Source organism: Cannabis sativa, chromosome 4 (genome assembly GCF_029168945.1).
Source record: "Cannabis sativa cultivar Pink pepper isolate KNU-18-1 chromosome 4, ASM2916894v1, whole genome shotgun sequence".
Lineage (NCBI taxonomy): Eukaryota > Viridiplantae > Streptophyta > Magnoliopsida > Rosales > Cannabaceae > Cannabis > Cannabis sativa.
This window is the reverse complement of record NC_083604.1, coordinates 3,192,237-3,218,218: the sequence shown is the minus strand read 5'-3', so window position 1 is coordinate 3,218,218 and position 25,982 is coordinate 3,192,237. Positions and strand designations below refer to the sequence as shown.

At 34.0% G+C, this 25,982-nt stretch overlaps 2 protein-coding genes across 2 annotated transcripts; both read left to right on the top strand.

Moving 5' to 3' along the window:
• Positions 1 to 3,128: 3,128 nt before the first annotated feature.
• On the top strand, positions 3,129 to 7,450 carry LOC115715020 (nucleobase-ascorbate transporter 7). The gene is made up of 16 exons (XM_030643803.2): positions 3,129 to 3,589; positions 3,767 to 3,848; positions 4,139 to 4,321; positions 4,488 to 4,585; positions 4,673 to 4,849; positions 4,942 to 5,042; positions 5,151 to 5,226; positions 5,330 to 5,389; positions 5,495 to 5,679; positions 5,758 to 5,854; positions 5,961 to 6,047; positions 6,129 to 6,187; positions 6,293 to 6,384; positions 6,460 to 6,537; positions 6,630 to 6,790; positions 6,887 to 7,450. The coding sequence occupies exons 3-16, from the start codon at positions 4,204 to 4,206 to the stop codon at positions 7,103 to 7,105; spliced, it is 1,608 nt and encodes a 535-aa protein (XP_030499663.1). The 5' UTR covers positions 3,129 to 3,589; positions 3,767 to 3,848; positions 4,139 to 4,203; the 3' UTR covers positions 7,106 to 7,450.
• Positions 7,451 to 20,755: 13,305 nt separating this feature from the next.
• On the top strand, positions 20,756 to 25,715 carry LOC115712743 (cytochrome P450 98A2). Its single transcript, XM_030641095.2, has 3 exons — positions 20,756 to 21,418; positions 23,580 to 23,980; positions 24,796 to 25,715. The coding sequence occupies exons 1-3, from the start codon at positions 20,929 to 20,931 to the stop codon at positions 25,438 to 25,440; spliced, it is 1,536 nt and encodes a 511-aa protein (XP_030496955.2). The 5' UTR covers positions 20,756 to 20,928; the 3' UTR covers positions 25,441 to 25,715.
• Positions 25,716 to 25,982: the final 267 nt, after the last annotated feature.

Below are 25,982 nucleotides of genomic sequence, written 5' to 3'. Positions count from 1 at the left end.
GTTGGTATTGCTACTACATCTTGTTATTATGGAAATTAACAAATTTGTGAGAAATTATGGACGAGCTATGCATGTTTTGTGTTTACATCTTTGATTCATTATCTACATGATAATATTGGTAAAGCTTAGCATATTCTATTGGTAGCATCATATGTATATAACTATATTACCATCCAAGCAAATCTTCATCTTTCTTTAAGAGTTTAAGAGTAGTAGGTGTGTTATATCGCTATTGATGCAATTAGATTAAATTTATTTCTTTATTTAGTATTTTCACTTAGGCTATGGGATCAATTAGCTTGGTTAAATTATAGTCTGATTGCTCTGCTTTTAAGGAAGTTCTTCCTTTTTCTCGGTTTAAGCTAATTAGAAACGACTCCCTATACACCCATATTTATTAATATGAGTATCTTCCTTTAATTATCCAAATTTCCAAATAGTGTTTTGCGTTAGAGCATCCTAATGAAGTGAAAAAAAAATAGAGTATTGTTATATTTTAGTACATTAAAAAAAAAAAAAACTACTTAAATTGTGTTTTAAAAAGTATTCTAAATTTAACACATGCTAAAAATTGTATCAAATTTAGTACAAAATATAATATTGTGTTAAATTTAGCCTACAATAAATGTTACTTTATTTAATATAATTTTAGTAATTATTACAATTCATTAAATTTTACTAAGTTTTATACTTTTATTTTTTATATTACTATTATTTAAATAATAAAAAAATAATATTTTTTTATATATTTTTAATAACCATCAATATGATTAATTATTTTTTTCTTATTTCACATATTGTGCATTGAATCACAATTATAAATAATGAGTCATATATAATATAATTTTTTTTTTGTGCTAAATTTAACAAATTTTAAATCTTCTATTGAGGATGGTTGCCCAGAAAATTTGCTCTAAGATTAATTCATTAGAGAGGTGTGTAAGTTGATTTTAAGCTAACCCAAAAAAATAAAATGATCTCAAATGGCTGTGAATAGTCAATCATTTAGGACCAATCAACCAAATCCTTCACAAAAGGATTACATATAACTAATCAAATCCTTGTTGGGTTCTTGTGTTTTAGTAGTATTGTTTAATATGGTACAAAATCAATGTATGCTTAAAGATGACTCCACCAACATTCTATATGACACTTGAAAAGAAAAAAATATTCAATAAGAGTGGATTGGACATAATGAATGAATTGGAAGCCATAATCATACTTAATTAATTGGTACCCTTTTCACATGTGCATTGCTATTAGGCACCAGTAGTGCCTAGCACCTTCTCGACATGTCACGTTGTGATTGAATACTCCCTAAAAATTATTATATTAAACTATACGAAACCCAATATTTAATTAGACCAATAATAATATTGACACATAAAAAGATACTAAGCACCACTGCTACACTTTAACATTTATCTTATTATATATGTGAATGATAATTGTATTAATGCACATGAGATTATAGTCAAATCATTTATTTCTTTGATCAAAAACTTCTTGAGACTAACCCTTTATAATCATTATGACATCACCAACCAAACCCAACTCATATATTATAGACTCTCCAATTTCTTGATTGAAGTACTTTTTCTTTACATAATGGGTTTTTTTTTTCTCTTTTCCAATTTTCAAAAGCTTGTTCATTTTGATAATATGCATACATATTTATTGGGTTCAAGCTTAGGAATAGGAAAAAACTAAAGGTGGAAAAGTTGTAGTGGGGACAATGGAATGAACACTTTCAATGCTTCCTTGGAAAACAAGGCCTTAAAAGAAATATAACAAAACTCAAAAAAAGAAAAAGTAATGAAAGCTAGTTTATTCAATTTTCAATGAAATGACTCAAAACAAATCCAAGATCAAGACAATTTCTTTCTTTTGTTGTATTGTAAAATAACTTATAGTTTCACATCAGAAGCTATTTTGGGGGAATATGGACATCTCAATAATAATATTAAAATAAAAAAAATAAATAAGTTTTAATAAATGGTGTGGAATCTGGTCATATCATCCTACTAATTATTCCAATAATAATTCACAATAAAAGAGATAAAATTCCTGATACAAAACTCATCTACTACAATCCATTTTAGTCCCAAAAGTAAAACACTTTATTTGGCATCATATTCTTACTACTGCCAAATTGATACTAATAAGTAATAAGTATAAAGAATTAGGTAAAACCATCTTATATTCTAATTTTATACATTTAATTTTTTGAATTTTTTTGTTGCAATAATTCCTTTAATTTATTTTTGTTTGTAAATTTGAGTCAGTTAAATTTCACCGTTAAATATTAATTAAATTATTATTGTGTACACTTATATACATTACATGTTTTTATTAAATTTAAAGTTTTACTTTCATGTGTACACATGTGTTCACAGTGATAATTCTTATTAATATTTAATAGAAAAATGAAAAAGATTAAGTGTATAAAAATTAAATTGTGCTAATTACAACTTTCTATTACAATCTTTTAACTAATTTCAATGTATTAAATCACATGTTAGAATATTTTTTTTTAAATATTTTTCATAACGGTATTTGTTATAGTTACAATATCATTTCTATAAAATTTTGAAAATTTTTGAATATTTTATCGTGCCGAAAATAGAGTTCTTGATATTCCAACATATTACGTGTATTCAAAGAACTTCAAACGAATTTTTAGCACTGTAAAGTATTCGAAATTTTTTAAAAATTTACAAAAATGATATTGTAAGCATAACGAACACTATCATAAAAAAAAAAATATATTTCAGCATATGTTTTCGAGTACAAAAATTGACTAAGAAATTGTAATAAGAATTCACACTAAACAAAAAATTTAGTAGTTAATTATCCAAGAAAAAATCAAACCTTTTTCTGATTACAAGGAAATATTATCTGGTTAGCATTAACAAGGAAGTTTTTATTATTATGTGTTGTGTATTCAACTTAGGACCTTCATTAATGGCAATTTAATATAAATATAAGTACACAGAAGAGATGAGTTGAGTTGACTGTACGTTTTTCTTTTTTAACTTTTGACTACACACCAAAAGCATTGTAAATTTTGTTCCTTTTTCTTCTCATATCCTATTTATTACCCATTGATGAAACTTTGTCTCTGCCAAAGGAAAATGCTTTATGGTTTGTCCAACTCTGAGGACGTGTCACTGGTCTCTGCAGAGTGACAGCTCAGAATCCAAGTGTCATAACAAAAGGAAAGAAAAATGAAAATATATATGTGCAGAGAGACAGAACGATGGTGATTGTATTTGTGTGTACGTTTTGACAATACTTGAGAAACAGAAAATGACTCATCAACATTTTCATTAGTCTTATTAGCCTAATTCCAAAAACCCCATCTTGAATCTTCAATCAAAATTTGAACTTGAGACTCAGAACTTTAATGGGTTTGCAAAAAAGTTAAGTTTGAGTTATCAGAAAATAGTAAAGGTGACGATGGTGGAGATTAGGAGATCCTTTTATATAACCTTTATCTTTACGTGACTGAACAAAAGAGGAGAAGACCCACATTAATATATAACTAAAATATTTCAAAAACAACATATATTCTTTGGTTCACTAAGAGGTATTCTCTGTCTCTCTCTTTCTTTCTCAACCCCTTTTGCTTTTTCTTACATCTTCACACTCACTTTATGTTTCTTTGCCCCTAAGTTGGTATTGGGTTGTAAAAGCATCACAATGTTTTCATTACATTACATTACATTACACTGCATTAACTCTCAGTTCTTCCTTCTTTCTTTAGCTTGAGAGAAAAGGCTTTTTCATAAAAGGGTTGGATTGGAGAGAGATTTTCACTGCAGAGCCTGAGTCTGAGCCTGTCTTCAGTAAGTATATAGTGATTTATTTTATTTTCTTGATTTTGGCCTGGTCTATCAATCTTGGTATTTGCATAAATATATTTATGGGGTGGTGACTGACTGGTGATAGTAGTTCTAGAGAGTGGTCTGTTGGACTTGGAGACTAAAAAGTCTTGAAATGTCTTGGTATTAGTAAAAAGATTAGTTTTTTAATCTGTTTTCCCCCACTTTTGATTGTTTTGTTAATTGGGTTTTGCTATGAAATTAGAGTATAGTACTGTATTAGTAGAATTAATAATGGTTTTTGGGTGTCATAGACTTGTAAAAGAGGAAGAAGAGAAGTGAGGACTTAGAAGAGAAAAAAAAAAAGCATCAACCAAACATGGCAGGTGGAGGTGGAGGAGCTGCACCACCCCCAAAACAGGAGGAGCTTCAGCCTCATCCAGTCAAAGATCAGTTACCAAATATCTCATATTGCATTACCAGTCCTCCTCCATGGCGTAAGTTCATACTTTCATCTTCATTTTTTCAACCCCATTCTTCAATATCTCTTTAGTTATATGAAGTTTATGAACTATATTTACAACCCTTTTCATCATTTTCTTCAATACTAGACTTTTCTAAACTCTCTTTTAAGGGTTATTGTCCATTGATTTTTTAATGCAGCTGAAGCTATCTTACTTGGTTTCCAACATTACTTGGTAATGCTTGGCACAACGGTTCTCATTCCTGCTTCTTTGGTACCCCAAATGGGAGGTGGAAATGTAAGTTATAACACAAAGTGTTAAATGACTCTATATTGATTGATTGATTGCTGTGTCTCTTAATTAACTTATGATAATCTTTTTTAGGAAGAGAAAGCAAAGATGATCCAAACAATACTTTTTGTTGCTGGTTTAAACACTTTGTTTCAAACATTGTTTGGAACTCGTTTACCTGCTGTCATTGGAGCTTCTTATAGCTATGTGCCAACAACCATTTCGATTATCTTAGCTGGCCGATACAGTGACATAGTGAACCCTCAGGAGGTTTTTTTCCATTGCAGACCCTTCTATTTGTTCTTTTTCTAGTGTCGTTTTCCCAATTGAATTGATATTGATATGTCCTGTTTTGAGTGTAGAAATTCGAAAGGATAATGCGTGGTACTCAGGGCGCTCTCATTGTCGCCTCAACTCTCCAGATTGTTGTCGGTTTCAGTGGCCTTTGGCGTAATGTGGCAAGGTCTGCAAAGGCTCTAACAATTTATTATGTCTCAAATTCCCATTTAGTTAATTTGCAATGCTATAGTTAGCTCTTCTCTAAGCATGGCTACAATTTCTGTTTGTACAGGTTCTTGAGTCCGTTGTCAGCTGTTCCATTGGTAGCTCTATCAGGCTTCGGTTTATACGAGTTTGGTTTTCCTGTGGTAGGAGTCTTTATACTTTTTCTCAATAAGAAAAAAGGAAGGAAAAGTCTACTCTTACTGTTATCTGACTTTTATGCTTTTGACTATCTGTCTGGATTTTTAGCTTGCAAAATGTGTGGAGATCGGGCTGCCTCAACTCATCCTTCTACTGTTATTTTCACAAGTAATTTTCACATATATACTATTCATTAGTCCTATTTCAATTTTCAAGATTTTTGTGTATACTTGATTCCTCTGTCAATTGATTTTCACCCCTTAATTCTCTCAGTACATACCACATATGATACGAGGCGAGAGACCTGTGTTTGATCGGTTCGCTGTTATTTTTTCTGTGGCAATTGTTTGGGTTTATGCTCATCTACTCACTGTGGGCGGAGCATATAAGAACGCAGGACCTAAAACTCAAATTACCTGTCGAACTGATCGTTCTGGCATTATCGGTGCTGCCCCGTGGTAAGCCTCTTTTGCTATTTCCTTGTAACTGAATTCATGTTGCTATGACACCTTTGATTTATGTGTTGAATTACACAGGATAAGAGTTCCATATCCCTTTCAATGGGGAGCCCCAACTTTCGATGCAGGAGAAGCTTTTGCTATGATGGCTGCTTCATTTGTTGCACTAGTAGAGGTACGTTTGTTAAGTTTCTTTAGCCTTTCGAATTTCGATTTCCCAAACGACTCACTTCTTAATGAGTAAACTGATCAATCCTTGTTTATTTTTCTTATGTTAACAGTCCACTGGTGTATTCATTGCCGTGTCAAGGTATGCTAGCGCGACACCATTGCCACCTTCTATACTTAGCCGTGGAATCGGTTGGCAGGTAAAGAAACTCAAAAATCTTGATTACTTGCACTACAATTAATCTTTGATATAACAATAAATGAATTCTCTCTTGTTTTAGGGGGTTGGCATTCTCTTCTCGGGTATTTTTGGAACTGGAAATGGCCCATCGGTATCAGTGTATGATTCTTCCCACCTTATCATAACCATACATTTATTTTTCGATTTGCTTAATCACAATCTTCCCCGGCTAGCATGAGGAACATTTTTTTGATACTCTTGCAGTGAAAATGCCGGTCTATTAGCATTGACACGAGTTGGTAGCCGAAGAGTTGTTCAGATTTCAGCTGGATTCATGATCTTCTTTTCCATACTCGGTAACTGATTATTTTCCAAATCTTAACTTCTCTTCCGAACAACAATTATGCCACTAAACCATTCTGGTCCAACAGGAAAATTTGGAGCAGTCTTTGCCTCAATTCCAGCACCTATAATTGCAGCATTATACTGTCTTTTCTTTGCCTATGTCGGTAAGAGTTACGAAACAATTGAGCATATTTCTGTCACACCTCGAAATTATGTTGTTTAACTAATATAATTCTTCACAATTCCGAATGAGCAGGCTCTGCAGGTCTCAGCTTACTTCAATTTTGCAATCTAAACAGTTTCAGAACCAAATTTATTCTTGGTTTCTCATTCTTCATGGGCTTGTCAATCCCCCAATACTTCAACGAGTACACCGTGGTAAACGGTTATGGTCCAGTCCACACCGGAGCAAGATGGGTATCAACCAAAACCTCTTATCTAACATTCTTTAAAAAAAAAAAACCAACTCCATGTTTCATATCTCTTTACACTTGTCCATTTTTTGTTTTCCAGTTCAACGACATGATCAACGTGCCCTTCTCATCCGAACCCTTTGTCGCGGGCGTTTTGGCAATGTTCCTCGACGTCACCTTGCATAAAAAAGACAATGCAACAAGAAAAGACCGAGGAATGCATTGGTGGGACAGATTCCGATCATTCAAAACCGACACAAGAAGTGAAGAGTTTTACTCATTGCCTTTCAATCTCAACAAGTTCTTCCCCTCGGTTTGATAAATCATTTAAGTACGACGACAAATGTAAGTTTTTCGATGTCGTTTAGGACATGTTCCTTCGAATATGTCACTCATTTTGAGTCTCTTTGACACTGAAATTGAAAATGGTTCACAAATCATTTTGTCAACTCCCAGAGAAAAATGTCATTAGTACTTAGTAGTATAAAGGAGAATGGTTTTTGTTTTTTTTTAACACATAGTTTTTTAATATTATTATTGCTTTATTTTATTTTTTGGTTTAAATATTATAAAGTAAAATACTTTGAGATTGTTGTATCATCTTTGAGTCTTGACCAATTGATATTTTATTGCATTGTAACAGCTTTTGCTTTTGGTTTGACTATTCTAATGGTTGTCCCAATGTTTTGATGCTTTTCTTTTTATTATATGTTGGTACTTTTATGTATTCGTATTAAAGACTTAATTAACAAAAAGTAAGATTCCATCTCGAATAGAGGAGAAGAGAGGAGCATATTATTACTTTATTCGTTCTATATTTTAATCTATATAATAATGTTCTGAATTGAACATTGCTATTAGGCACATAGTATCTAATACTATTTAGAGGTAACGCTTTGCGATTAGTTAGCAATACTCTACAAAAACCATTTAGAGGTAACGTTTTGCGATTAGTTAGCAATACTCTACAAAAGTTATTATATTAAATTATATTGGATCTGATACTTAATTGTGATATTACACCTTGGAGGGTGCTAGACAGTATCTTTTGGCATTTCCATTAGCGAGATTTGCATTACCCTTGGTTAAAAATATTTTAGAACATTTTTTAGACTTATTTCATTGAGCATTGTAATTAGGCAGCAGTACCGACTTATTAAATTATATTATGATATATATATATATATGTATTTCTGATTTACTAAACTTTTCTTCCTAGATCACTATTTCTGAAGTAGATGGTATAATTGTGATGATCTAATCATAGGTATTGCAATAGATAATTAAGATTTAAGAATAGATTGGTGTGGTTATGGGTTTACAAAGGAATTGTTACAAAGAAAGAAAGTTATCAAATGTTTAAAAGGATTCACCTGGAGCATCAAAATGTAAAACCAAAACAGTAAATGAAGGAAATGAAAAAACAGAAAGAACATGTTCAAGAATTTATCTTGTTAGGATTAATGACCCAACAATCAATCTAATAATGTCCTATATGGAGAGTGTGTGGCACACTCATTAACTTGTAAGAATATAAGTTACATCACTCATTACAAATTGATTAATGTGCAAACTTTATATCCTTCTACATGATGGTCATAAATTACGAGTCATTCTAAAATAATTAGTTCATGTTACAAGAGATATATTGTTGTCAATTTGAAATAATTATCATTTTCTTGGCTAAGTAGATGAGCTTCAGTAAGCAAGGAACATGAAGTTCTTGATTGCATTAGTGTAAAAGACCTATGTGGTGAATCAAACTCACCTTTCTCTCTCACTGTTACTTAGTGGCAAGATTGAACTCAAACAACAATACCTTGAACAAGAAATTTAAAACCAGAAACAGAGATGAAAAACAAGAGAATTAATGGACAAACTAACTTGAGAACTTGATTAACATTTGAATGAAAACCAATGAAACATATAGCCACTTTATTCCTCAAATGAACATTGAATGTACATGTAGAATGATTTGAAAATCATAGGTACAACAAAGAATTCAATACAGAAAAACAACACATTACAAAACTTAATCTCACTTGAGTCTACTCAATCAAATACATGAGAAAGACTTTTACAACCCTCCAATTTCTCACAATTGAATCTCTTTTCTGTATGAAGTCTATGTACAAACAAATCTAGGAAAGCCTTTTTTTTTTCAGACTAGTGGAAGTGACTGCCTTTTATATGTTGTTGTAGCTTGTAGGCTCCAACTGAAATAACTAACTGCATGCCACTTAGGATAGATGATTGCTGATGTGGCAGTGAACCATTGAGTCAAATCCACCACAAATCCACCTGATTTGATTCACTTGTTCACTGTCTGGACAGATCTGGCTAAATTGATCATGTCCTTGCAATCTAGTATGTATAATAGGTTCAAGCAATGAATGAATTTGTCCCTGGTAACACTTTTTGTAAAAATGTCAGCAGGGTTATCATGAGTGCAAATTTTCTTTACTTGAACTTGCTTTGACATAACTACATCTCGAATAAAATGTAGCTTTATGTCAATGTGTTTTGATCTCTCATGAAACATAGGATTTTTCATGAGGTGTAAAGCACTTTGGTTGTCACAATGGACAACAATATCTTCAGAGTTTAATCCCAATTCACTTGTCAATCCTTTCAACCAGATGGCCTCCTTAACAGCTTCTGTTGCAGCCATATATTCAGCCTCTGTGGATGACAATGCAACAACTTTCTGCAAATTCGATTTCCAACTCACACAGCTTCCCAACACAGTGAATACAAAACCTGTGCAGCTTCTTCTTGTGTTTATATTTGCAGCAAAGTCTGAGTCTACATAACCAGTAACCTCTTCTTCATATTGGTGTTCACTCTTGAACACAATGCTAGTGTTTAGTGTGCCCTTAACATACCTCATGACCCACTTCAAAGCTTCCCAGTGTTCTGTTCCAGGGTCAGAGATATATCTGCTCACAACACTCATGGCATGTGCTAGATCAGGTCTAGTGCATACCATTGAGTACATTAAGCTCCCAACACAGCTGGCATATGGGATTATGCTCATCTTGACTCTCTCAGTTTCATTTGTTGGAGACTGAGATGATGAAAGCTTGAAATGTTGTGCAAGGGGGGTACCAACAGGTTTGAACTTCTCCATGCCAAATTTATCTAGGACCTTCTGTAGGTAATTGGCTTGAGACAGTGTAATACAGTTAAGTGTAGGTCTGTGTATATCAATTCCTAGAATTCTTTTGGCTTTACCAAGGTCTTTCATTTCAAACTCTTCATTCAATTTCACCTTGAGATCATTCAACTTTGATCTTTCTTTACCAACTATTAGGATATCATCAACATACAACAATAAGTAAATATGATCATTGAAATAGACACAGGGATCATACTTACTTTTGATGAATCCTATCTTGGCCATGTAGGAGTCAAATCTGAGATTCCACTGCCTTGGAGCCTGCTTGAGCCCATATAGTGACTTCTTGAGCAAACAGACTTGGTATGTATGTTCTTTTTCAAACCCTTCTGGAACCTCCATGTACACTTGCTCCTCAAGCTCCCCATGTAAGAAAGTAGTTCTTACATCCATTTGGTCAACTTCTAGGCTGAACTTAGCAGCTTTAGCCATCATAGTTCTAATAGAAACTTGTTTGACCACCGGTGAGAAGATTTCATTGAAATCAACACCTTCCTTTTGTGTAAAACCCTTTGCCACTAATCTTGCTTTGAACCTAGTGACTTCAATACCAGGGATTCCTTCTTTGTGCTTGAAAATCCACTTGCAGCCTACCAGTTTGCACCCTTCTGGTTTTCTAACCATTATCCAGGTCTTGTTCTTCACTAGGTAGGCCTTCTCTTCATCTATAGCTTTTGACCAAGCTTTGCCATCCTTCCCATTTACTGCTTCATGATAGCTAGTAGGTTCTGAGCTATCCATTTCCTCTGCTACAGTCAGAGCATAGGCAATGAAGTCAGCATAGCCAAACCTGTTAGGAGGTTTGCTTTCTCTTCTTTCTCTGTCTCTTGCCAGTTGGTAGCTGCTTAGATCACTCTGATTACTCTCATCTTCAACTGAGTCTTCTTCTCGAGTAGAGTTATCAGGTGATTTGTCCACCTCAAACTGTTTCTCATTCTGTAGAGTAGTTTGAACAGTTTCAGAGATAGCTTTAACTCTCATGGCCATCTCTTCCTCCTTAAACACAACATCTCTATATATTAAGCATTTCTTGTGTCTTGGTTCAAGGCACCACAACTTGTAGCCCTTGACCCCCTCTGGATATCCCAGAAACATGCACCTTAGAGCCCTTGGCTTTAGCTTATCTTGTTTGATATGCACATAGGCTGTGCAACGAAACACTTTCAAATGTTCAAACTTTGGTGGCTTCCCTGTCCACACCTCTTGAGGTGTCTTAAAGTTGTTTGGCACTGATGGACACCTATTGATTAGATAGCATGCTGTTTTGAGAGCTTCTCCCCAAAATGGTCTCTCCAAACCAGCTCCTACAAGCATGCATCTAACCCCTCCAACAGAGTCCTGTTCATCCTTTCAGCAGTGCCATTCTGTTGTGGTGTGTTCACCACTGTTTTGTGCTTGAAAATGCCTTCTTGAGCACAAAACATCTTGAATTCTCCTGAGCAGTACTCTAGGCCATTATCTGTCCTAAGTACCTTAAGCTTGTTACCAGTTTGGTTCTCTAGAAGCTTTCTCCACTCAATGAAAGTATCCAAGGCATGATTCTTATTTTTTAGCAAGTAAACCCATACTTCTCTACTGAAGTCATCTATGATGCTCATGAAGTAGTGTGCTCCTCCCATGGTTGGAATTCTTGATGGTCCCCACAGATCTGAGTGTACATAGGCTAGTTTTTCTGTTGTTGTGTGTTCTCCTTTGCTATATTTTACCCTGTAGGCCTTCCCAAGTACACATTCATCACAAACTTCTAACCTTTCTTGTAGTTTCTTCTTGAACAACCCTTGCTTGTTTAACTCTTCAAGTCCTCTTTGGCTCACATGTCCAAGTCTCAGATGCCAAAGTTTAATTTGACTTGTTGCAGGATTGTGTACAGCAGGTGCTGCACTTCCAGTAATGGTTTTACCATTCAAGAAATAAAGACCATTATTTAGATTACCTGTAATGAGATCTTGTGTTCCATGACCAATTTTCATTACCCCTCCTTCAATCTTGACAGAGTAGCCAGATTTGTCAAACATCCCAATAGATAGTAGGTTTCTTTTGAGTTCAGGAACAAACCTGACTTGTTGTAGGGTCTGCAACTTTCCAGCATGATTTTCTATTCTCACAGTGCCAATTCCTTGAATTGCACATGCCTTGTTGTTCCCTAGGAGCACTGTTCCACTGTATGCTTCTGAGAAAGAGCTGAGCAATTCTTTGTTTGGTGTCATGTGGAATGAACAACCTGAGTCAAGCACCCATTCTCCACCTGAATCTGAGCTTGATGCAACCAGAACATCCACTGTCTCACAACCATGTGCAAGATCTGCTTCCCCATGATTTCTGGTTCTTGATTGTTGACTGTCTCTATTTAGTTTAGCTTTCAAGGCTAGACATTTATCTCTAAAATGTCCTTCTTTCTTGCAATAGAAACATTGTTTTCCAGTGTTGCTCCTTGAATTTGATCCTCCTGCAGAGCTCTTTGTACCAGTTTTAAACTGGTTTGACTTGTGATGACTCTGATTTCCCTTGTGATTCTTTGTAAATTTCCCTTTGACAATCAACAGCCCTTCTCCATTGCTATCTCCTCCCTCATCACCCTTCTTTTGAATTTCCTTTGAGTTTAGTGTTGCCTTCACTTAAATCATGGTGAGAGTGTCCTTACCATACAAGATGGTGTCAACAAAATGTTCATACATTTTGAGAAGAGAACTAAGAAAAATTATTGCTTGATCCTCATCATCTATTTTGACACCAAGATTATTAAGATCCAAGATAATCTTGTTAAAGTCATCAAGATGCCTCCTTAACTCTCTGGTTTCATCCATCTTGAGAGTATACAATCTCTTCTTCAAATACAACTTGTTTGCCAATGATTTCTTCTTGTAAATTGAAGAAAGTTTATTCCATAATCCTAGTGCCTTTTCCTCATCAGATACTTCCCGAAGTACCTCATCCCCAAGACTCAGTAGGATTGCACTGTGTGCCTTGAGTTCGATTTCCAGCTTCCTCTTCTTATCTTCAATTAGGTTCAAAGCATCTTCATTAAGAGCTTCATGAATTCCTTGATGCACTAGGAAGGCTTTCATTTTAATCCTCCATAAACTGAAGTCATTTGATCCATTAAACTTGTCCACCTCAAATCTTGCAGTAGCCATTTAACTTGATCTGTTTCTTGATGTTTGAAGATCAATCTTGGAGGTTTGTGTGCGGATCTTGAAACCTCTTCTTGACACCTTGCTCTGATACCATTTGTGGTGAATCAAACTCACCTTTCTCTCTCACTGTTACTTAACAACAGTGGCAAGATTGAACTCAAACAACAATACCTTGAACAAGAAACTTAAAACCAGAAACAGAGATGAAAAACAAGAGAATTAATGGACAAACCAACTTGAGAACTTGATTAACATTTGAATGAAAACCAATGAAACATATAGCCACTTTATTCCTCAAATGAACATTGAATGTACATGCAGAAAAACAACACATTACAAAACTTAATCTCACTTGAGTCTACTAAATCAAATACATGAGAAAGACTTTTACAACCCTCCAATTTCTCACAATTGAATCTCTTTTCTGTATGAAGTCTATGTACAAACAAATCTAGGAAAGCCTTTTTTTCAGACTAGTGGAAGTGACTGGCTTTTATATGTTGTTGTAGCTTGTAGGCTCCAACTGAAATAACTAACTGCATGCCACTTAGGATAGATGATTGCTGATGTGGCACTGAACCATTGAGTCAAATCCACCACAACCTAAATAAATTATGTAAAACAGTAACTTGAAGATAAGTCAAAAATGGGAAACTAGAGTAATGTGATTCCTGAGTTTTCCCCTGGTCCAATTAACACCCCTTTTAAGATTGGTAATGGTGCGTCCTTGTCGACTCAAAATAGAGAGGGTAAGAAGAAAAGGAAGGGCTCTCGTACAAAGATTTTTGCATCTAGAAAAGAAGATAAAGCCCCAATGGAAGACATAGATGGAGATGTTTCAAAGGATTTAGAAGTTGAACTGAAGAATCTGGTCAAAGTGAGAGTGGAAGCGGTTCCAAATTTTCGAATAGGCGAGGAGGCGGCCCTTAACTTGCCCCCCTCTTCGAAATGAGAATCCTATTGTGAAATTTTCGGGGCTTTGCATAGGACCCGACAAGCCAGGCTTTGTTGGTCTGGATAAGAAAGTATAATCCAGAATGTGCCTTTCTTATGGAAATAAAAGTAAACAAAGGAAGAATGTTGGAGGTTGCTCGTAGGTTGGGTTTTTCGGCTGTATTCTGGCCCAAGGTACTGCTGGTGGCTTGTGTTTAATGTGGAATGATGGTGTGAAAATTCAAATTGTTCAAGGTGTGGACTCTGTTTTTGAAGCAATTGTTTATGATCACTCTATGAATGTCTCTTGGAGACTCTTTACGGTTTATGGTCCTCCGTATGAACAATACAAGGACCTGTTTTGGAGCAGATTAGCATCCTCTATTCTGGCTAATGACCTAAGTTGGATGGTCATTGGAGATCTGAGCTGTCTAGGGGGGGAGGAGGATATGATGGGAGGGAAGAGAGTCTCTTTTAGGGACACTAAATGGCTTAATGAGTTCCTTCTCAACACTGGTGGCATTGATCTTCGTTCAAGGGACTGTAAGTTTACGTGGCATAATAAAAGATTTCTTAATGGGCTAATCAGAGAAAGACTTGGCAGTAGGGGTGGGCATCCGATCCAATCCAACATTTTTTTCCTCATCCAATCCAATCCAATTAGTAATTGGATTTGGAAAATCATCATCCGATCCAATCCAATTAGACCTCAAAATCCAATCCAATCCAATCCAATTACTAATTGGATTGGATCGGTTTTTTAATTGGATATCCAAATATACACCTAAATTTCAATATTAACTTAAAAATATGATCAAAAAAAGTATGTAAAAACTAAGTATTACCTTCTATTTAAGTTTAATACTTCATATACATACTATTCTTACAAGTGTAATGTAGCTAAAAATTTTAAATAATTAAAACAATAACATTTCTAAGTAATAAAATAGAACAAAATATCATGAAAATAAATACACAAAATAATCAAGTGTTACAAATTTAACATACAAAAAAATCTGATAAAAATATAATAAATATATATATTATATTTTTCAATATTTTTTATTATATAAATAATTTTTTAATATATATATAAATGTAATTGGATTGGATCGGTTTTTAATTGGATTTTGAGATCGATATCCAATAACCGATCCAATTCAATTAGAATCTAACTTTTAGCATCCAATCCAATCCAATTGTAATTAGATATCCAACTTTTTGCAATTGGATTAGATTGGATTGGTTCGGTTCAATTGGATTGGATTGGATGATGCCCACTACTTAGCAGGGCCATTGCCTCCCCTGATTGGATTAATATGTGTCCTAAAGTTGGGGTTCATAATTTTCCAATAACTATTTCAAATCATGCGCCCATTCTTTTAGACTCCCAGATGTTCAGAAGTAAAGGGTTTATTCCCTTCCAGTTTTTTGACGCATGGACCAACCTAGAATCATGTAAAGTGGTGGTGGAATTGGCGAGGTGGGTGAATAATTTTGAGCCTTCTATGAACATAATTAGAAACATGGATAATACGAGAAAAGCGTTGTAAAGTTGGAAGAAGCAGTTTTGGGGTGACTGGGACCACAAGATCAAGGTTCTTGGAGAAAGATTGGAGTGGATTTAGCAGCAATGATTGCATCACAACTTGTGTTTAGAAGAGAAAGAGATTCAATCACAATCGCAAGATGCGTGGCGGCATAAAGAGGACATGGCTAGACAGAATTTGAGAGAAATATGGCTCAAACTTCGAGACCAAAATTCCAGATTTTTTCATGTTGCGACTGCTGTTTGTAGAAGAATAAAATAGATTTGGGCTCTTAAAGATAACAGTGGGAGGACTTGGCATGATAGGAATCATATTTCGGGTATTATTGACTCCTACTTCTCTAAATTATTCTTGTCTACTAAAACTTCTATGCCTCTGGATTGTGATGAGTTTTTTTTTTCGTATAAGCTTGATATGGAGAAAAATGATTGTATTGTTCAGATGTCGAATATTACTGAAATTAAAAATACTGTCTTTGGATTCCATCCTCTTAAGGCTCGTGGGCCAGATGGTCTTTCTGGTGTTTTCTTCCACGAGTATTGGGAGATAGTGGGCGACTGCTTCTATTCAGCTGTTTAGGTGGTTTTCAGAAAGGGTGAGATCGATTCTTGCTTGAACTATACCTATATTTGTCTCATTTCTAAGTTGTTAAATCTTGAGAAAATTGATCAATTTCGTCCAATTAGTCTTTGTAATTTCCTCTACAAGGTTGTTGCAAAGATTATTTCGAATAGGATGAGACCGTTTATGGATGAGTTGGTATTCCCGATGCAGGCTGCCTTTATTCTTGGTCGGTGGATTGCTGAATCTTCAATTTTAACTCAAGAAATCATCCACAAGATTAGACAGAAAAAAAAGCCAAGGTGGTTTGATGGCAATCAAGTTGGATATGCTTAAAGCCTATGACAGGATGGGGTGGCCTTTCATTCATTGGGTTCTTCAAGCGAATGGTTTTGATGATAGGAGTTGCAAGCTTATTATGGGATGTATTACAAGTGTGTCGTACTCGATCCTTTTAAATGGAAGCCCTCTTAAGAAAATTACTCCTCAAAGAGGAATTAGGTAAGGGGACCCGCTCTCTCCCTTTATTTTTATTCTATGCCAGGAAGTCCTCTCGAAAATCATTTGTAGATCTGAGAGAAGGAAAGCCTTACATGGAATAAATTAGGCCCTTGGCCCCGCCAATTTCTGACCTTATGTTTACTGATGATACAATTTTTTTTTTGTTGAGCTAATGAAGGGGAAGCAAAGCAACTAATGAAATGTATCTATGCATATAAGGAATGGTTTGGCCAAGCTTGTAGTAAGTCAAAATTTAGTGTACTATTTCAAATAACCTAAACAGCAGTCAAAGGAATTCTTTATTGAAGTGTTTGAATATCAAGCAAGTGACTGGGGATGAGAAACACCTTGGAAATCCTTTTGTTTTCAAGAGGAGAAAAAAAGAGGATTTTCAAAAACTCAAAGATAATATGATGAAAAGATTGGAAGGATGGAAGCTTAAATCATTATCCTTTGCAGGGAGGCTCACCCTGATTAAATCGGTGGCTGCCTCCTTGCCTGTGTATTCTATGTCAACTTCTAAGGTTCTACTTTCAATTTGTCGTGATTTAGATGCTCTCGTGAGGAAATTTTGGTGGGTTGGCAATGCAGATAAGGAAAGATTCATGGCATTCAGATCCTGGGATTTAATTCTTAAAGTTTAATTTTAATGTGATAGTGGATTTACTAAAAAATTTATATTCGGGCTACGATTTATAAATCTCAACCTACTTGCAAATTTTCTACTCCCGTGATAAATTTAAACACATAGGAGGCATTAAGCATGAAAATCCCTAATCTCAATCTCTCTTTTCCTCTCTCAATACCTCTATTTCTCTCTTGTGCTTTCACTCGTGCGGTGCCGAAACCATACTGGAGCCACCATCTCTTGCCCCCTCTCACTCAGGCGGACCTCAAGTCCCTTGAAACCCCAAAATCCCCAACCTTGAAGCTTGCCTCCCTCACTCTTCTTTCTCCTTTTGGCGTCAACCTTGAACCTAAAGGTCCCAAGTCGACGATGAGCATTTAGCTATCGGGCTTGGTGGTGCGACCGGGACATCATTTTACTAGTCGACTTCAGCATCGGGAGAAGGCAAGAACAATAAGGAAAAGGTCGACTTTGACATCAGGATTAGGAAGTGAGTTTGGAGCTGTTGGGGGGCGAGGCGTTTGGTGGTTCGAGATCTGATGGAGTCGTGAGACTTTCTAAATTTTTGTTTGTTTGTTTGTATTTTTAGAGATCTATTTCTTTTTTTTTTTAATTTTGGAGAAATTTTGTTGTTGGTGGTGGTAATGGTAGTGTGGTGGTGATAATGGAGGTGGTAATAGTAGTGTGACGGTGATAATGGTGGTGGTAGTGGTTTCAGTGGTGGCTGGCGACGGGGACTGGTAGTTTTGGTGGGGGCTATTGGGTTTGTTGTAGAAATAGGTTGAGGTGGTGGTGGTTGTTTCCCGTAGTTCTAGAGAAAGAAAAAGAGAAAATGAGTTGTAATTTTTATTATTTATTTTTTTAAAAATTATTTTTTATATTTTATGAAATAATTTTATAATATATTAAATAATAAATATTATTTGGACCATTAGAAATTCGTCACATGTACACTGTGTACAATTAGAATGTTCACCTAAGCACTTAACAACATCAATTTAACGGAAGGATAAAGACCAAAACGGAAGAGCAGTTTAGGTAGTTTTACCGTCAAAAAATTAATTTATGTGGTTAAGTATAATCAATCGCATAGTTCAAGTAATTTTACTGCTAATATCCCTAATTGAATTATATCTAAATTCATCTACCAATATTAAATGTGGTCCAATAAATAATATAATTTTTTTTTTTTGAATGGAAGTGGATCATTTTATTAATTCAAATAATCATTCTGAACAATATCTACTAACTCAGAAGGTGAGTTGTAGTCATAAAAAACACGTACTGACGAAAAACAAGAGCTTCTCGCAAGAAAATGCGCAGCCTTGTTAGCAGAACGTTTGACAAAATAAATCTTAACATTATTTAGAGCTTTCAAAAGCTGTTGGCAGTCATAGATCAGCAGACCAAAAGCTGAGGGAAGTGAAGCCTTACTGTGTATAGCTTGTATAGCTACTAAGCAGTCGGATTCAAGAGTGACTCTTTCCCAACCTTTACTTTTGATCCAGCTAAGAGCCTCCTTAATGCCTGAAGCTTCAGCTACTTCAGGTGCAACCCTTCCTATCTTCCCAACCGAGACAGCTTCTATCAGGGAACCATCATCTCTCCTAGCAATGAATCCAAACCCAAATGAATTTGTAGCTTCAAATGTTGCTCCGTCCACGTTAACCTTAATCGTATTATTTGCAGGTGAAATCCAATGCTCTACCTCAGCATCATGTTCATTGAACATAAGCAGAGGCTCCATTCTCCTTTGATGAGCATAACTCCATTGATTAAGGGTTGATCTTGCAGACATTACTACATCAGCAGCTAACGTAATTTTCTTGTTCCACAGGAGTTTGTTTCGTGCATTCCAGATAGCCCAAGCAATCATTAAAATTTCTTGCAAGCTGTTGTCCTTTTTTCCTGCTGTTATTGCTTCAAACCAGGTTCTGAAATCACCATTGCTGCTGCCAGAAAAATTAATACTGGATCTATTCCAGCAGGAGGTTGCAAACGGGCAGGTAACAAGCACATGAAGGATGGTTTCAGATGCATTGTTGCAGAAAGGACAGAGGGTGTCAACCGGTACATGTTTGTATTGAAGTTCTACTTTAGTAGGAAGACAGCCTGTAATTGCTTTCCAACCGAAATGAAGGACTTTTGGTGGTATCTGAATTCTCCAAAACACTTTCCAAAGATCAGAGTTGTGGTTGTTAGTGTTCTTAGCTTGTTGAAGGAACCTATATGCGCTTTTTACAGAGTAGATTCCAGACTGTTCAAATAGCCAACTCCAACAGTCTTCACGGCTAGCATGACTAATAGGGATTCCAAGAATCAGAAATTTATCTCTGTCATTGAACAAATCATCAAGGATTTCAGTATCCCATTTTAGTTCATCAACACACATAAGGCTTGCTACATTCTGATCAGTGAGAGCAGGGTGAGTTGAAGTCACTTTCGGATTGAGAGAATCTGGCAGCCATGGATCAGAGAGGATTTTTGTTGATAATCCATTCCCTATATGAATAACAGAACCAGCTGCAATAAGTTGCTTGGTGTCGAAAAGGCTTCTCCAGATAAAACTTGGATTATTTCCAAGTGATGCAGAGAGGAAAGAGTCATGAGGGTAATATCTTGCTTTATAGACTCTTGAGACAATAGAATCAGCATTAGATACTAATCTCCAAGCTTGTTTGCCGAGCATTGCTAGGTTGTAATCTCTTAAATCTTTAAAGCCCAAACCTCCTTCATTCTTGTGCTTACTAAGTTTAGCCCAGCTAGCCCAACTTACTCCCTGGTTTTGTTTTGAAGACTTCCACCAGAATTTGCTCATAATACTTTCCATTGATTTGCAAGTCTCAACAGGAAGTAAGAACACAGACATGGCATAACTTGGGAGGGCTTGTGCGACTGTTTTTAGAAGTATTTCTTTGCCAGCTTTAGACAGAAAACGACCTTCCCATTGCTGTACTCGCTTCTGAATAAATAATATAATTTAATTACCGCTTAAACAAATATTCTTATTCATAATCAAACACCATTACCACTTAAAAAAATAAAATTATAAATTTCCACACAATTATATTCTCCATTTTAATATTTTAATTAATTAATTTTTTTTTTAACTTCTCCTACCAAACGACTCCTAAAACAATTTTAATTAAAGACCTCATCACTATAAATAAGATTAATTAAATTATTATTATTATTATTTTTGTTTTGATATAATCATTACTCAAAATATTATTACCACCAAACTAAAACAAGGGGCTTATGTTATCATACATATCCTTGAAGACACAACCCAATTCCCCCATGAACTAAAATTACATCTCTACCCCTCACCAACTCCAATAGGCCCCACTTCCATTAATTCTCAGCTTTCACCAACTACCAAAGCAACATCAAATCATCTACTCACCAACCTCACACCAACTCCAAATGGGCCCCATTTCCACACACTATAATCATCTATCTATACCATACATTTGACTTGCCTAGCTAAGGGTAGTGGTGACTATTTTTCTCTCTTACAAATTCATCCATAGAAAAATATATCCAACCTCATCCTTACCAACTCCAAAATCAAGCATATATATAACTACATCTACATATTAAACAAGATTGGTCATTGAGAAAGAGAAAAGAATAAAAAAACAAGCACATAACAATATGGCTATTCTTCTAATAGCTATACCCATCTCAATTATAGTGATCCTCATCACATACAATCTCTACTACAGCCTCAGATACAAGCTCCCACCAGGCCCAAGACCCAAGCCCATAGTCGGAAATCTCTACGATATAAAACCGGTAAGGTTCCGATGTTTCGCGGAGTGGGCCCAATCATATGGGCCCATTATATCAGTTTGGTTTGGGACCACTCTAAACGTCGTCGTTTCCAACTCGGAACTGGCTAAAGAGGTTCTGAAAGAACATGACCACAAACTCGCCGACCGGCACCGGACCAGATCGTCGGCGAGGTTCAGTAGAGACGGGAAGGATCTTATTTGGGCCGATTATGGGCCTCACTATGTTAAGGTGAGAAAGGTTTGTACACTTGAGCTTTTCACACCTAAGATGCTTGAAGCTCTAAGGCCAATTAGGGAAGATGAGGTTATGGCCATGGTTGAATCTATTTTCAGAGACTCTGTCAATCCTGGTAAGTCATTTCTTCATAAAATATATCTCTTTTTTTATTTTATTATTATTTGTAAAATATTATTATATTATCCATTACTATGCCATTACAAGTTAATTTGAGCTTATTATAATTTATAATATTTGATTTATAATTTATTTTTTTAAAAAAATATATTCAAATCACAGGATAGTATGAGTTATGGTATATTCACATCTTAAAATATAATATAAAATTTTTATAATTTATTTGTCTCAAAGTAATAATGCAACACACACATTCAAGTTATGTGCATTTAGGCTAGTATTTTTACTCCTTAAAATTTAATTTGTTAAATCATCTTGCTAAATTTTTTTGACTATTAATATTTTTTTAAACTATTCAGATTATTAAATTAAAGATTTTTATCTAATTTTATTCAATTTTACTAAATCGGTAATTATTTATATATTAAATTATGTTTTCCAAATATTAATATTTACCAAATCATATCTCTCAAATTTATCATGCGCCATCAACTTTTATCACTTTTTTTTTTATTATTATTAAAATTGAATAAAAACTTTCAAATATAACATTCTTAATAATTCATAATAGATTTTTAACAGTCTTAAAAATTTAAATAACATTATAAAGTTCATAACAAAAATTTTAAGTAATCTTTATTTTAGTTATAGGTTAATTTTAAATAAGGTCTACATATCTATTATTGCAAATGTAATCAATTACACACATTTTTCTTGTAATTTAAGACTTGTGACAATGTTGATGTATGCCGAAAATCTACAAAAATGATGATGAATATAATATGTAATGCCAATAATGAAATTAATACAATTATTTTGATAAATTATGATCAACTAAATAAATGTCATTACATTACTTACTCAGTATAGATCAGAAAGTATTTTAATGAGGTTGGTGATGATTAGATAAGACATTGTGTGAATGGAGTTAAATATAAATAAGAGTTAGTTCAATTTTTCCAATTTAAGAATCATTATTTTTAGTCCAAGTCAACAATTTCGACAACCACCTTGTGACAAAGAATCAATCTACTAAAAACAAACATAGAACAAATTATTGACTAGGAAAATTATAACATCTATGAATTGTTTGATAATTTGGAATTCAAATAATTTTTTATTTAAAATTTTCATTGCTATATTTGATTACACATAAAAATTAAAATAGTAAAATTACACAAATATAGTCACATGGTTAAGGAGTCATAGTATTTTTGCACGATCCCATGTGGGTGTTTGTTAACAATAATATATAGTCCTCTTGCTGGTGGGCAACATTGACTTGTAATTATTAATTATATTTATATATTTAGCTTCAATTTTAAAATAAATAATTTAATTAGTTTATTTTTCTTTTCAATAATTTGTTAGCTTGGTTTCTAATTTACTTGAATTGACAAGGAAAAATCATAATTGATTTGGTTGATGTCTACCAAATTTAGTTGGAAAATGTATTTTTCTCTTTTTATTTTTTCATTTTTTTTTTGGGGGTAAGCTATAATTTGATATAGGTAATGCATATCCCCAATATAAATTCATTTAGGTATTTCTATTGGTAAATGATTATTTTGGGTTGTTGTACGTAAATTTAAGCAATTTAATAACTAGAGGCACTAATGTAATTGGAATAATATTATATGTCAATAATTAAGGTCAGCCTTAAAATTAAAATTAAGTGGATCGTAAGAAAAAAAAAAATATATTTAAGCTTTTATTTAGAAAAAAAAATTATATTTTTCAAAATTAGTAAAAAATAAATAAATGTATTTTAAAAAAGGGAAGAAAAAATTTTAGATCTCTAGGCTAGGTGAGACCCTAGCATAGGCCTAACTCGCCGATGCATAGGGTTAAGCATGTCAATAATATAGAAACATATTTTTGAGAGCTTATTATAAAAATAAATCGTATTTTTAAAAATTTCAAAAAATATGTATATTTATTAAAAGATTTTTTTTTTATTATTATTTTCACTTGATCAAACGAGCATACAAAATCTTGTAATTAGTCTAAATTACACCCAAATCTAATAATTTAGAGATTTTATTGATAATTTTCCTACTAAAAATAGTATTATTTTGTTTGAGAGTGTAATTATATGATCGAACAAACACGTTAAATTGTACGCATTATTAATAATCTTGCTTATTCATTGACAGAAAACCATGAAAAAAGTTTACCAGTGAGGGATTTTCTAGGGGCAGTGGCTTTCAACAACATTACAAGGCTAGTGTTTGGGAAACAGTTTATGAATTCGGAAGGCGAGATAGACGAGCAAGGAAAAGAGTTCAAAGCAATAGTGGGAAATGGGATTAAGTTAGGGGCATCCCTAAACATGGCTGAACACATTGATTGGGTACGTTGGATGTTCCCAATAGAAGAAGAGGCATTTGCCAAACACGGTGCTAGAAGAGATAGACTCACTAAGATGATTATGGATGAACACACTCTAGCTGGCCAAACAAGTGATGATTCTTCCAAACAGCATTTTGTGGCTTCCTTACTCACCTTGAAGGATAAGTATGATCTTAGTGAGGATACAGTTATTGGTCTTCTTTGGGTAAGTATTAACTACATTACACTCTTTCTTACTATATTTGCATTTAGTGAAACAAATAACAAAAATGTTTGATTTCTATTTTCTAAATGATTATAAAATAAATCTTCAATAAAAAACAATGATAAATATTTTTCGAAAAGTTTATAGTGCACATCATATGGGTATATGGGTGTTTCAGTAGATTCTCTTATCTATTAGAGTTTTTTTTTATAATCATATACTTTATAATTATTTAAGACTATTTGTAAATTTTTAAAAAATTTTAAATAGTTTACAATGCTAAAAATAAGATTTACATATTTTATTGCACATATGACTGTTCTTTTATACACGTGGTAAGTACATAAATGTTTAAACTTTATTTTCGATATTATAAACTATTTAGAATTTTCTGAAAATTTACATGTAATTTTAAATAGTTACAACATATGTCATACAAAAATTATATTAAAATATTTTCTTAAATGTTAGAATAAATAGACATTTACCAGAACACTCCTTTAAAAGTCTACTACAGAAGTTTAGTAAAACTTTTGGTTCTCAATTTTTTCTTTCGTAGCTTTGTTTCTAAATGTGTGTGTTTTCTCTTTTGAATAATGCCAAATACATCTATTTGTGTTCAAAAATTAATAAAAAAAATATTGTTTTTAGTTATGGTGTCAAGTTCAACCTTCTTAATTGTTGAATTTTTTAAGAAATTTTATTTATGTTTCCTAAAGAAATGATTTTCAATATGTAAATGTATATAGAATAGAAAAAATTGAAGAGATATATTTTTATTACTACAAAGTAATTATATTTATTTGCAATTGTAGGATATGATTACAGCAGGAATGGACACTACAGCAATATCAGCCGAATGGGCCATGGCTGAAGTAATCAAGAACCCAAGAGTCCAACAAAAGGCCCAAGAGGAGTTGGATCGGGTTATCGGTGTGGATCGGGTTATGACCGAAAATGATTTCTCAAAATTACATTACTTACAATGTGTAGTTAAAGAAGCACTACGGTTACACCCTCCAACACCACTCATGCTTCCACACAAGGCTAATGCCAATGTCAAAATTGGTGGCTACGACATTCCAAAGGGCTCTATAGTCCATGTCAACGTCTGGGCCGTGGCCCGTGACCCCGCGGTGTGGAAAGACCCACTCGAATTTCGACCCGAAAGGTACCTTGAAGAAGATGTTGACATGAAGGGTCATGATTATAGGCTACTACCATTCGGGGCGGGTCGTCGGGTTTGCCCGGGAGCTCAACTTGGTATCAATTTGGTTACTTCTATGATGGGTCACTTGTTACACCATTTCAGTTGGAGCCCATGTAAGGGAATTAAGCCAGAAGATATTGACTTGACTGAAAATCCAGGAATGGTTACTTACATGAAAAGCCCATTACAAGCAATTCCTACTCCAAGGCTACCTTCCCACTTATATAAACGTGAGGCTATTAATGTGTAGTGTCTCAATTTTCAATTTATGTTATGAAATAGTATTTACCCAATTATCAAAATTTTATCGTGGGGTTAAGGCTTTTGTAGATACTATCACTCACATACGAGCAATCTGAGACAAAACACACATAAATTTCGTTTTTTTGATAATGTTATGTTGTTGTTACTTTTCATTTTTCACATGTTCACTTGTGTTTAAATTCTAGTTAAAATTTTAAACCAAAATTGTACAATAATAAATTGAGTAAAATTAAATAACAAGCAGCAGAGCCCTTTGGTTGATATGGATCGATCTTCATATTAATGGTAGTGTTAGATAACAGTCCTCTTCGAGACAGGACAAATCACCGAAATGCACTTTTCGAGTCAGTATCAAACTCCCAATTAAACCAAAGTTCTATTTACTCAATTCATATCTCATAATAACTATACAATTACATATTTATAGTGATTCGCACCTCACTTTTTGTGAATTATTAATAAATCCCTACACTATTTCATAGTGTAACATGTAGCTTTTCTTTTCTTTCCCTTAAATCTTCACTGAAG